The sequence below is a fragment of the Octopus bimaculoides genome, chromosome 14 (assembly GCF_001194135.2).
Source record: "Octopus bimaculoides isolate UCB-OBI-ISO-001 chromosome 14, ASM119413v2, whole genome shotgun sequence".
Lineage (NCBI taxonomy): Eukaryota > Metazoa > Mollusca > Cephalopoda > Octopoda > Octopodidae > Octopus > Octopus bimaculoides.
Window position 1 is genome coordinate 20,475,253 of NC_068994.1, and position 12,561 is coordinate 20,487,813.

The window sequence follows — 12,561 nt, forward strand, 5'->3', positions numbered from 1 at the left end:
ATAATACAACGGATATATAAGCATGTATACACACATATATGTACATACATCTGCATGTGTATATAGATGCATATTCAGGTACAGGACGTTAGAAAAATGAACTACAGACAACGGAACGAACACATAGAAAAACAAATAGCCACTTGGATTAATTCTTCATCAGCTGCCTCTATTCTAAACTAGGCGTTTCGATATATATATACGTGTGTGTGTGTGTGTGTCTTATAATAACTCCAATGTATCCCAGAGTTCAGTTTTGTCTGCCACCACATTCAACAATACCCACTATTACAAATATGACATTCTTCATTCCTACCTAACATTCTCTAGCCATGCATCATCCTAGAGCACACCTCAATCCGTAACCATGAACAGAGGACTCAAAACCTTTCACTTGTGAGAATATAAAAACAAACTATTCATCAACTAAACAACATTGCATTCTACTTAATCATGAGCTGAATTCAACTAGAGCTCTCACAACAGCTCCAAGTATTGCTTCTGGGAAAAGCACATCCTCAAATAGAACATCCTGACAACTGGACCTTCTATTAAGGGTTAGAATTATCTTCTGGCCCTGAAGTATGCAATAGATACATTCTACAAAGCTCAGATGAAGCCCATAATAATGTATGGGCCTTATACAAGGATGGTGCTGCTGTAAATGCAGACATTCTAGAGTGCATTCCCCCAAAAAAGCCACCTGACTTATTGGCTGAAGTCATTTATAGACATGCTGTTTCCTTTCTCTGCTTTTTTTACTCCTAAAATAATGACCTCAGCTCCTTGGAAGTGACCAGGCTCACGCCATCTTCACTCATTACATTAACCTTATGGACTGACGCACCAGACTTTCACACCAATCCTCTAGAATCCCTCCCTCCTCCACTCATAATTCCCACAAGTGTTGACTTGCAAAGATTCAAGAAGAATATTGATGGCATCAAATTTCATTAATCCAGAAAGGCATGTGAAAGCTTTAGACACTGCTCCTTTCTCCAAAATGACAGCATAAGCACATTAGGATAAACCCAGTTAACATAAGATAGCTGCAAAATTTATAAGAGGTTTACAATAGATGCAAGAGCACTGTACATATTTATGTGTAATATTTCCAGTTACAATAGCAAAACATTTTAGGATGGTGGTGTATTATATTTATAATGTTACTAACATATTTATGTTTACAAATATCACCTGAAAGTCTTCAACTATGCATACAGCCACTTGATATACTGAGCTGCTTTTAAAAAATATTGATTTTATTGCATAGATGTGTGAAAAATACAGAATGGTATAAAATCTATACAAAGGTGAAAGTACATATTGATCAATAAGTGATCATCTAGTCACATTCAACAATGGCTGCATCTCTTGTCTCCGGATTCCATGTAAACACTTCAGTTTTTCTTTTCACAAGGTTCCTTCTGCAGGTTTTTACACTTATTTTTCACATGCATCACACACTTTCATACCAGCAGTTATCTTTCTTACACACTAAAGCTTATATTTCAGTCTATTTATTCCCTAACCTCTCAGAACACTTGTAATCTATCACTCATGAACACTACCTTTACATAATTCCAATATTTAGAAGTATTGTCTTGCTATCGTGCAATATCACAAGTCTATTTCAGATAATAATCTGCCTTTAACTTAGAGAGAAGCTCTTTATTGCAAATAAGGCAATAATTTCCTGAACTTTTCCCCCACTCTGTCCTTATTTTGGCTATTATACTTTCACAAAACCCACCTCCACTGGATAACAGAAGCTGTCAACTACTTTTAACAAACCACCCGAGCAGTTAAAAGACTATTTCATGGGTGGCCTCATTGCTAACTAGTCCTCTGCATCTATTAAATACAAAATTCTTCTGAGTGCAATTTTTTGGTGAGGATGAAGCACAGCTAGCTCACCTGAGCAGCGGATGATCAGGTCAGCTTTCTGAAATTGCTACAAATGGGTAGGTCATCTTACATCACAGAACTCCCAAGAATCTTGATCCTTTTACAATTGTACTATGTCCATGACCTTCATGTAGAACAGTTCCTGATACTGTCCAATAAATCACCACCTATAAACAAGGTCACAATCATTTGTTTTCTAGTTGTCAACCAGAAGCATTCTTAATAAGTCTTTTTGCTCAACTGGTTATAGAAAACTGTAGATATTATGTCTACTTTAGTCTAAGATTAATTATTGCCACACACTCCAACTATTTCAATTACTGTATGTATGTGCGTGTGCGTGTGTATATATATATCCATTTCTCTACTAAAATAATTAGCACCTATGAGAGGTCTGGCAAGCTTGTCTCCATCTCATTTCCTATATATATCTCATAACTACTTGTCATTCAAAGAGAGTTAGTGAGATTGCTAGATAGGTGCTCACATGTAGCTATTCCACTACAGTATGCTGCTTTCACAACATGTAAGTCATGTTGGTATAGTTAGTTTACTTTGTTTTTTTTGCAGCTGTGTGCCCTTTTTCTCACTAACCACTATATAGCATACACCGAGTACTTTTCTTTGTGCCACTGGCACTACACAAGTTCCCTAAACTAAAATATCTTCTCTATGTTATATCAGTTTACTCTCCAAGACAAACCGCCCTGCTGCAGTTTTCAGAGTCCACATCCCTTCTGTGCGTCATGGATCAATAACATTTCACACACTTGGATTTGTTAGAACATACATCCTAGAGCAGTCACTTTTCTTACAGTTGAAAAACCATGTTTTCTCATGATAATGCTAAGGACGATCAATTTGATGGTGAAGGATGAGGGAAGTTAATAGCAGAGGCCTCAGGTGATTAAGGCTATCTCCATGACACGGAGTGATAAGGTTATTTCGATCTAAATGACCAAGCTTGGCTGTGAGAGATGGGTTAATTGAATCAAACTATGTATAGCCAAGTGTTGGGCTCAGTTATTCATAGTGAAAATAAATAAAGAGACTCTCCACGTGTAGAAATTCTTTTGAATAGTTAACAGTATTGGAGTATTTGTAGTGGCAGAGAAATCATTAAAGTAATTGAGGTAATGAGAGTATGTTAACACAAAAAGCCTAGACTTGTCATAGTTAACAGTGACAATCATCTCTAGAGAGGCACCACAATCAGGACTGCAGGTGGCAAAAAGACTATTTGTAATTTTTTTTTTTCTACTTTAAATTTTTCTTGAGCCCTAGGATTCCCATAGAATGTAAGTGATCAAGATCCCAATATTCCCTGAGTTGGAAAGGGGATGAAGCAACATTCCAATCACATTTGGAAATTGGGAAGGAGAGGAGGTAACACATCAATCATATCGACCCCAGTACTTGTTTAGTACTTTATTCTATCTACCTCAAAGGAATGAAACGCAAACTTGACCTCAGCAAGATTTGAATTCAGTATGTAAAGAGCCAGAAGAAATGCAGCTAAGTATTTTGTCCAACATGTTGGGTGGTGCCATGATGGATATTCCAATGCAAAGGGATTGAAGAGGGTCATGATTCTTCAAGTTGTGACACAGATGTTCTAATGATCTGCAATACCATATTTTCCAGCATATAAGTAGAATTTTTATGGTCAAAAGAGGTAAATTGACTTATACACCAAGACTACTCTGGAGGACCAAACATTCCATGCGAAATGCAGCAGAATTTGGAAAGAGAGTGATGATGTTTGAATGTTTACATATCAATGTAGTATATACACTTCATTGACTTGCATACAGAAAAATATAAAAGGTCAGCTATCTGATCACCTACTAAACAGAACATGTAAGTTAAATATATATATATCACAATCACCGGGAAGCTGACATAAAACAGACAACTGGTTATGAATACTAAGACCTTCATCATTCAATATCAGCGACTTCAGGAGGAGAGATCAATTAGATTCAGACAAGACAAACTGGAAAAAGAAGGGACAGTATCTAGAAAATCCTTCAGTCATATACAGATTCAAAAAAGTACAGGGGGATTGTCCATGAGGAGAAGGTGATATTTTTTCACAAAGGACAAAATTTGAAATAAATAAAGAGCAACATGATGCAGTTGACAGAGCTATAAAAGTTTTTAAAAAACCCAAAAAGATTTGGAAAGAAAGAGATGAGTCATCATCATTTAATGTATGCTTTCCATGCTGGCATGGGTTGGCTGGTTTGACAGGAGCTGGCCAGGCCAGGAACTGTATGAAGCTCCAGTCTGTTTTGGCATGGTTTCAACAGCTGGATGCCTTTCCTAATGCTAACCACTTTACAGAGTGTATTGAGTGCTTTTTACATTACACCAGCACTAACAAAGTCACCAAAACGCAAGATAGAAGTGAAGCTAAACATCACTTACTGTTAGGAAAGCAAAAAAACTGAAAGTAAGTTTTACCCACAAAAAATAAAGGCAATTAAGACAGGGAAAACAACCATCATGGATATTCACAGAGATACTGAAAATAACTAGCAAAGTAGGACATGTATAGTTGCTTACAGAGACTGTCAGCAAAGTGAGAGCAAGTCCGGCTTACAGGTAGGTGTCCATCAAGTATCAGTTCTCAGCCCCTCCTTATTTACTATAGTTCCTCAGGACATAACAGGGGTAAGACAATGTGCCCATAGGACATTCTGTCTACCAACAACTTTGTGTCTACAGCTGTATTGAAGAACTGGAGAAAAAATCCCAAATGTAGAGGCAAGTGTAGAACTGAAATCTTAAAATAAATTTAGCCAAGTCAAAGGTTTTAATAAGCAAGAAGGAAGTTCTGCAACCAGCTGAATAGTGGTTATACTTAATATGCAGAAAAGAAGTAGGTAACAGTTCCTTATGGTGCATCCAATGTAAACTATGGACATACAAGAGGTGCAGTGAAGCCATGTGTGATGTTACATGGTAGTAAAATGTGAGCGGTGAATATGTAGATGTGTGCACACACACACACACATTCCTTTCTTTTTTATCAACTACTGGATAAAGCCTTAGCATGCTATTGTTGGCTTATCCAAGCTCGTTGTAGGTCAAACTGATCAATTGCAAACTGGATGGGAGGCTCATGATCTGACGATCAGCCTTAACTATCAGTGTATAGGCAGAATTGGAATTCAGAACAGATGCTGCAAGACAATTTGTCCAGCAACCTCACTAATATTTATACACAGACATTCAACAATGAAAATGTTGTTATTAATGATACATATGATGTTAGCCAGCAGGAGCGAGTGCCTGTGTGTGTAAAAACTGACCTGAAACCTATGTTCTTACACATGTGGGGCACACATATATGGTGGTGATGGTGATTGCTGCTTTTCAGTAGCAGAGTTTTTTCCTATTCGTTTCATGTAGTGAGTATACTTGCATGGTTTTTATACTATTGGCTGGTGCTGAACCCTACAGTGCCTATCAATGAAATATTTTGTCAGCTCCTCCTTTTAGACCTGGATTATCTCACACCAAGTGCATGTTCAAGTTGACCATTGTATCTCTTCTTTCGTTCCAACTGTCACCAGACTCCCATTTGCAGCTCATAATAATAATAAAATTGCCATAGGAAGGTACTTTTGTTCACAGTTGAATTTTCTCAGTGGTCACACTGTCTAGTCACTTCCGCCTTAATATGTGCCAGCTGTATTCTGTATATAGAGACCAGGTTTCACAGCAACAGAGACAAAAACATGCATCACTATTCCTTTGTTTACAACCAATTTAATACCAACATAAATTTCTTGATTTGTCAAAGAGGTGTTCTGTATAGAGAACTACAAGTTGATTTTGCACAGTATGTTTTTATTTCTTTCTCTTATGAGGTATTGTTTGAGGTGTAATTTCATAACATATGGATTGCAAGTCAGAGCCACTAATGAAGGTTAACAAGGCGACAGGCTGGACCCAAATATGATGTTGCATAACTACAGTTTTACTTGTATCAATCAATAGGTTATAACCATTGCTCTGTAAATTTTAGTTGCAAGTGCTTGTAGGATCTCTAAACAGGCAACACTATCATAATCATTAAAGTAAAATAACTTGCATGCTGTCATCATTTTTGAATTTGAACTAAATTTCTGTTACTTGATATTGAACAGTTTACTGAAGATGATGGCTTATCGAGTTCTCATGAAAGTTTCCTTGAGATAAAGCAGAAAAAAAATGTTAGTGATAGGATACAACCCTGTTTCACTTCATTATTTGTTTGGAAATGATCACTGCCTCTCTGATTCTGGAGGATAGAACTCCTGGCACCATGAGTTTTGGAGAAACACCCAATTGTCATAATCAAAGCCTGTAACACAACACAGATTATCTCATGTCAGACAAGGAAAATAGTGCACTGTATATCACGTGAAAATTTTCCAAAATGGAGCCCAAATAGCAATTCAGCTAAGACGTTATGAGTACCAGTGATGATTAACGTCCTGGAAAATCTAATTCTGGTGAGCATATAACCACTTGCAGATAAGAAGGCTATTTTGTGAAAGTTTCCCTTTGATTATGCAGCACATGAATATTGGCATCCTTGAATTCTGAGGTACAATTTCTTCTAACCATAATATAGTGACTAACACTGTTAAAATGCTAGCAAGTTCACAACCATAATTTTTGATCATTCAGTTGGGAAGTTGTCAGGGTTTGTTATTGATTGTTTCTGAGTTGATGAAGAACTCTTGGCATTGTTGTCATTTTTGTAATTGGTTTCTTTTCTGTCAGGTTAATAACTGTCAGTATTGCTCTTTCCATTATATAATTCTTGGAAATACTCTTGCCTGCCGCTTCCCAATCTTTATGCTCCAGATTAGGTTGCTGTACTTTCTTCTCTAGCTCATGTCTCCATTCTCTCTTTTCAATATGCCTACAGATCATTCTTTTCCCTCCTTTTGTTTATACAAACAATCACCAAACACTGGTGCTGTGACATGCTACAAACAAAAAAACTGAACTGGTGTGAAGGCTTATTAACAGTACATGTCCTGTAATAAAAGCAGTGTTTAAGTGCAATTACTAACTTATGACCTGTTATGGCATGTAAATGAAATTCATAAACTGTGTGCAGAGAATAGCTGTTAACTTGAACGCCATTAAACTGAAATGTATGAACTACTGACTTGGTCAACTGAAGTAGTTGCTAAGTTTCATCATCCAGATCACAGTGTTGAACTTGTACTATTAAAAACATGAGTAAAAATCCTAATGTTATATGATATTTTGTGTATGTGTGGATGTAATTAGTCTTAACAGACAAGCATCGTTGTCATAGTGAAATGCACCTAATTGCTGATGAAACTGAATAACCAAATAACTATGGATACTGAACACAATCTATTTGACTGGGAAGGGATTAACTCTGAACTGATACAAGACAGAAGAGGTTCTTTAAACTTGTTGCCAACAATTTTTCTTAGTACCAGAGGCACAAAGACACCAGTGCACACTGGTAAGATATACACAAATACAAAGTTAGCCAGTTCCCTATACTGCCAGATAATGGGGGCCCACGATGAGTGATAAAAACTACATACCCATGCCAACATGGTAGACAGACACAAATTGATTATGACAATGATCTGTGTTCTATAAAAAATATAGCCTGAAAATAGCAATACTCACAAGACAGCTTCCTTTCCATGTACCTGAAACATGAGAAAAAAAAAAATTTATTAATGGTACACAATATAGGACATAAAATTTTCAGTACCTTGAAATCAGTTTGATCTGGAAACCCGTATATAATTGACAAGTGTTTTGTGAACTTGTGCAATAATTGCGACACCAACAACATATACAAAGGATCATGATGTTACTCGTTTCATTTTCCAATGCAAGCAAAAGATTGGATTGATGGTGTATATTTTGGTTAGGTTATAAATTGAATAACCTAAATAGCACCCAATTTAGAAATTCTGTCCAGCATGCAACCAATTAAATCTTAGAAGCTGCATTACTAATTCATCTCTCTGAACTAAATGTTTAACTGTTCAGACTCCATGGAATATCTGATTAGTATTCTTACCACGTAAACTTGATATTTTCTCTAGAATTTTGCCTATTTTGTAAGATTACAATGGATGTTCCTAATCTTTTGAACATGTTGAATCCTTCAGATCACACCCATTACATCACTTCTCTAAAGTACATAAATGAGATAAAATTCCATGAAAATGAAAAACATTAAAAAGTTTTACTAATCATATACGTAACTGAAATATAACTTTTATAAAATGTTATGAAAGCAGGAGTCAAAATACTATCCTAAACTAGGAACTAGCTTTACTAGATTACTGAATTAACCCTTTTGTTACTAAATTTCTCCTGAAATATTCTGCCTATGTTTCACTTAATTCTTAAAATAATGAAGAATTTATTAAAATAATTCTGTCATTATTAAGCTGGTGTTTGGGAAGTGAATTAACATGAAGTTTTGATGGAAGATTTTAATTTAAATCATTTTAAAAGTGGAAGTTTGTATCAAAAGCATAATAATACAACCAACCAGGAAGCTGTTATGTAGTCAGTCAACCATAGGCTGTGACTACTGAGGATATGCAAAGACTTGAAAGAAATGAAGCCATATGCTTCACTGGATGGGTAATGTCAGTGTGCATATATGACAGTGTAAGTGATTTGAGAGAAAAACTGGGTATACGTAGCATCAGATGTAGTGTGCAAGAGAGAAGACACATTACATGGTATGGCCATGTAATATGTATGAATAAGGGTAGTTTCATCAAGAGATATCCATCTCTAATTGTAAAGGGAACATGTGGAAGGAGTAGACCCAGGAAGATGTGGGACGAAGTGGTTAGAAAGAATCTACAAACATTGGGACTCACAGAAAGGATGACATGGGACCAAGACTCCTGGCTGTTTGCTATACTTGAAAAGACATGTCAAGCTAAGTAAAAAGGTTGCTCTTACATACAATCCGATCCCTTGCAACCCTCTCTATCGCCAATCTTGCAGGCTCATAAGTGCTGGTGCTGCATAAAAGCACTCAGTACACTCTGTAAAGTAGTTGGCATTAGGAAAGGTATCCAGCCATAGAAACTATGCCAAAACAAACATGGAGCCTGAAAACCGTGAGAAAAGTTCTGTTGAAGTGTTAATTTAAATTTGGCTACTTCATGCATGCAAGATTCCCTACATCACTCCGCTCCCCAGTGAGGTTCCAGGAAAGGAAACGAACGATTGAAGCTGAGATAGATATGTATGGTAAATGAGTCTGGTGCTGTTGTCGTGGTTAATTGCTGGGTTAGCAAGGACGACAGTGTAAGCATGCTGGAGTAATGCACGACTACAAATGCTTTTGGACTACAATTTTAATATAAATTATGTACCAACTTCATCCTTTGCTTCCGCAGTTAGTCTTTCTCACTTAGTAACTGAATACCCAGCAATGATGACATAATTACTAGTACAAATATTGAAGTTGAGATCCACTAATGGATTCAACCAAATTTTTACCTGTTACTTTAACAAGAGGCTACATTTATTGGCCGGCACTTAAAGATATTGAGTCTCTTATGCAAGCACTTTGAAATGTAAAAAAAGGCCTCGAAATTATCTATTCAGATAAGCATTTTAGAAAGTTCCAAAAGTACCATGGTCTAGAGTACACATAGATTTTGCAGGACCTCATAATGGGAACTACTTTTTAATCCTAGTCAACACATTATGTAAATGGCTGGAAGTCTTCATTGAGTCAAACAACAACATCTACAATACAAAAGCTATATCAAGTTTTTTCAAACTTTGGGTTACCTGAAGCCTTAGTATCAGATGACAGTAAACAATTCACTTCTCTATAATTCATGTTTTGTAATGAAAACAGTATCAATTATGTGAGAATGTCTTCATATCATCATCAATCCAATGGATTAGCAAAGAAATTCAAGGATACCATATAAGTGCTCATAACTCAAAATTGAAGGGAGTGATAAGTTAGAAGAAAATTTGCAACTGTTTTTATTAAGCTACAGAACAACACATCCTGCTGGGAGCAAGTCACCTGCAGAAATAATGATTCAGAAAAAAATTTGCACTGTTTTTCCTATGATGAAACTGAGAAATGCAAAACATTCACCTAAAATAACTAATATACCAAAGTACAGAAGGGGAGATCTCAGATAGGTCATCCCAAGTGGCAAAATGGTCGAGCAATAAAGTAGAGAAACAACATCATACTGGAAGTAATAGGACCTTTCACCTTGGTGTGGCACGTTAACCAGTCAAGACCACTATTTATAAATCAAGATCAGAGGGATGACCAAAATTCAAGATATTCATACTTAATTAAAACCACTTCATCAAATTTAAGGTCCAGTCAAACCTGCTGAGCAAATACAGATAAACCCCTCAAAATAAAATTTATTCATCTTTTAATAAAAGGGCGGATGAGACAACCCCATTCGTCTCGACTCTTGACACAAACAGTTTATTAATTGTCTATTTTAATTCATCCAATCATGTGACATTTTTCTACTCTCACATCAATTATTTTACCTTACACCCATTCATCCAATCATGTGACATGTTATTGACTATCAGGTCACATTTTCTATAAATTGACTCATTTTATGGATATACTCTTTTTCCACTTTGGGGTGCTTGTTTTTAGTACAGTCTTATTCACTTACATCATGGACAATTGGAATTATAGTTTACTATTTAACATTTCATTTTGGAATTATTGCAATATCTTTCATTAATAAAACCATTATCTGAGCACAGTGTTATTTGTTCCTTTGTTATGACAAAATAATAGTTCATGAATAAGTTTTATTTTGAGGGCTTACCTACATGTGCTCAACAGGTTCAACTGGACCTTAAATTTGATGAAGTAGTTTTTAATTAAGTTGGAATCAGTGCATTTTTACTGACTCCAATTCAGTAAACCTATGAGGATGGGCTGAAAAGGTCATAGGCTGACTATGAAGAAGTGATGCTAAAGCTGTGAAATTTTGCATGCATTACTATCAACCCTTCTTATTAATAACTGCATTGTTTCTTTTCACATAAACTGACATTTGACTGTTCTAAGAAGATTTCAGAAGAACTCGTACTGACTTCTGTAAAAATATAGGACAAAATTTGGCAGTGTGGTGTTATCAAGTACCTGCAGAAAAAGGTGAGGCAAGCTGCTAATGATGACAAGAACTTCGCTGTTAGTAGCCCAGTCCTTCCAGACATCTCAAACGCCATAGGTTGGAAGAGACAGTGCACTGTCAGGTCGTGATATTTCAGGGTTTTCTGTTAGGCTACAGAAGCAGTTAACTCACATTTACTCATTTACTGCAGCATCCAGGATGTGGGAAGAAGCGAAAGAGTTGCAGACTGTGGAATTCCAAATGAGGCACCTACCTATAACCCCATGAAAGAGTATGTCATATACATCTGGTCTCTTTCCATCACATCTGTCCCCTACAAATGCGAGTTTCCACTGAGTGCAATGGAGATACAGAGTTCATCTAGACTGAGGAGACCTCCAATGCTGGCCACAGACAGGGTATCAATCCAGTCTCCTGAGAATTTTGCACTAGCTGAAAGTAGGCAACACCTTGAAATTTGATTCGATAGATCAGGGAGAGAGTTGAATGTAACAGAAGTTGCGACGACTGTTTGAGATATCGGACAAATTGTTTGTTTCATATTTGCATGAATTTATATGGTGTAATTTCACGGATAATAAGAACACATTTGTTCACTTTCTGGCAACGATCGCCAGTGCTTATGCTGTGTATAAAGTAAACCAGAGCTCGGTTTGGAGCTGTTAACTCTAAGACCGCTACAACCAAGTTCCTCAATCATTGTCCTCACAGTTGCATGCACCCTGCGAGGAGGGCCTCCCAAGCAAGCATCATTAAGGTACCAGATATTTAGGTCTAGGTCAGCTCCAAAATGAGAAGATCATTAAAAGAATTACTTCAAAATGAAGCAACATTATTTTTCACAAACCTGTTGTGAATATACACTAAATGAAATTCTTCAGTTTTTCAATTCTTTTTACAAACTTTGTGCACTGCTTTGTAAACACTTTTCTTGACATTAATTGACCCAACAAATACTTTTGGGATGTAATTTTGCATACTCTAATGAAAGTTTTAAGAGTAACTGACACGGATTTTTTTTTTTTGTCCATCTCAAGAGTTGGGGTATCATTTCACTTGAATAGATTATTGGATAATAATAAAGGCAGAGTTAAAGATCATGGACCCCACCGCCTTTCGGATTTTTTTTTTTACAGGAAGACTATATCGATTCCGAATCTGCAAATAACCCAACATGTTGTGGTTGAGGGTCTTTTGGAATTAAGAGAGGTATGTAAAAATTAGATTCTTTGCACACACAACAAAATGACATTTTAAAAAATTTTCCTTTTTGGTAATTAGTATTTAGAAAGTTGATCCTTGGTTTGACTGTTGTTTCTAGCTTATCAGATTTCCGGTTGGGACGTACTTATAAATTGAAGATTTTGAAAAACCCCAAAACACGTTTTCATTCTTTACCCCTCTGGCAAAGGTAAAAGGGGGTGGGGGAAATTTCACTTTCTGTCATAGGGTGAAGGGAGGGGTATTTTTTTTTTTTTTT

At 36.3% G+C, this 12,561-nt stretch overlaps 1 protein-coding gene across 1 annotated transcript in view; it reads right to left on the minus strand.

Moving 5' to 3' along the window:
- LOC106876131 (small nuclear ribonucleoprotein G) overlaps positions 1-12,561 on the minus strand; it is an 18,481-nt gene that overhangs the window by 3,834 nt on the left and 2,086 nt on the right. Inside the window, exon 2 of the mRNA XM_014924547.2 lies at positions 7,585-7,607. Coding sequence (XP_014780033.1) covers positions 7,585-7,607 — 23 coding nt within the window. The remainder of the gene's footprint in view (positions 1-7,584; positions 7,608-12,561) is intronic.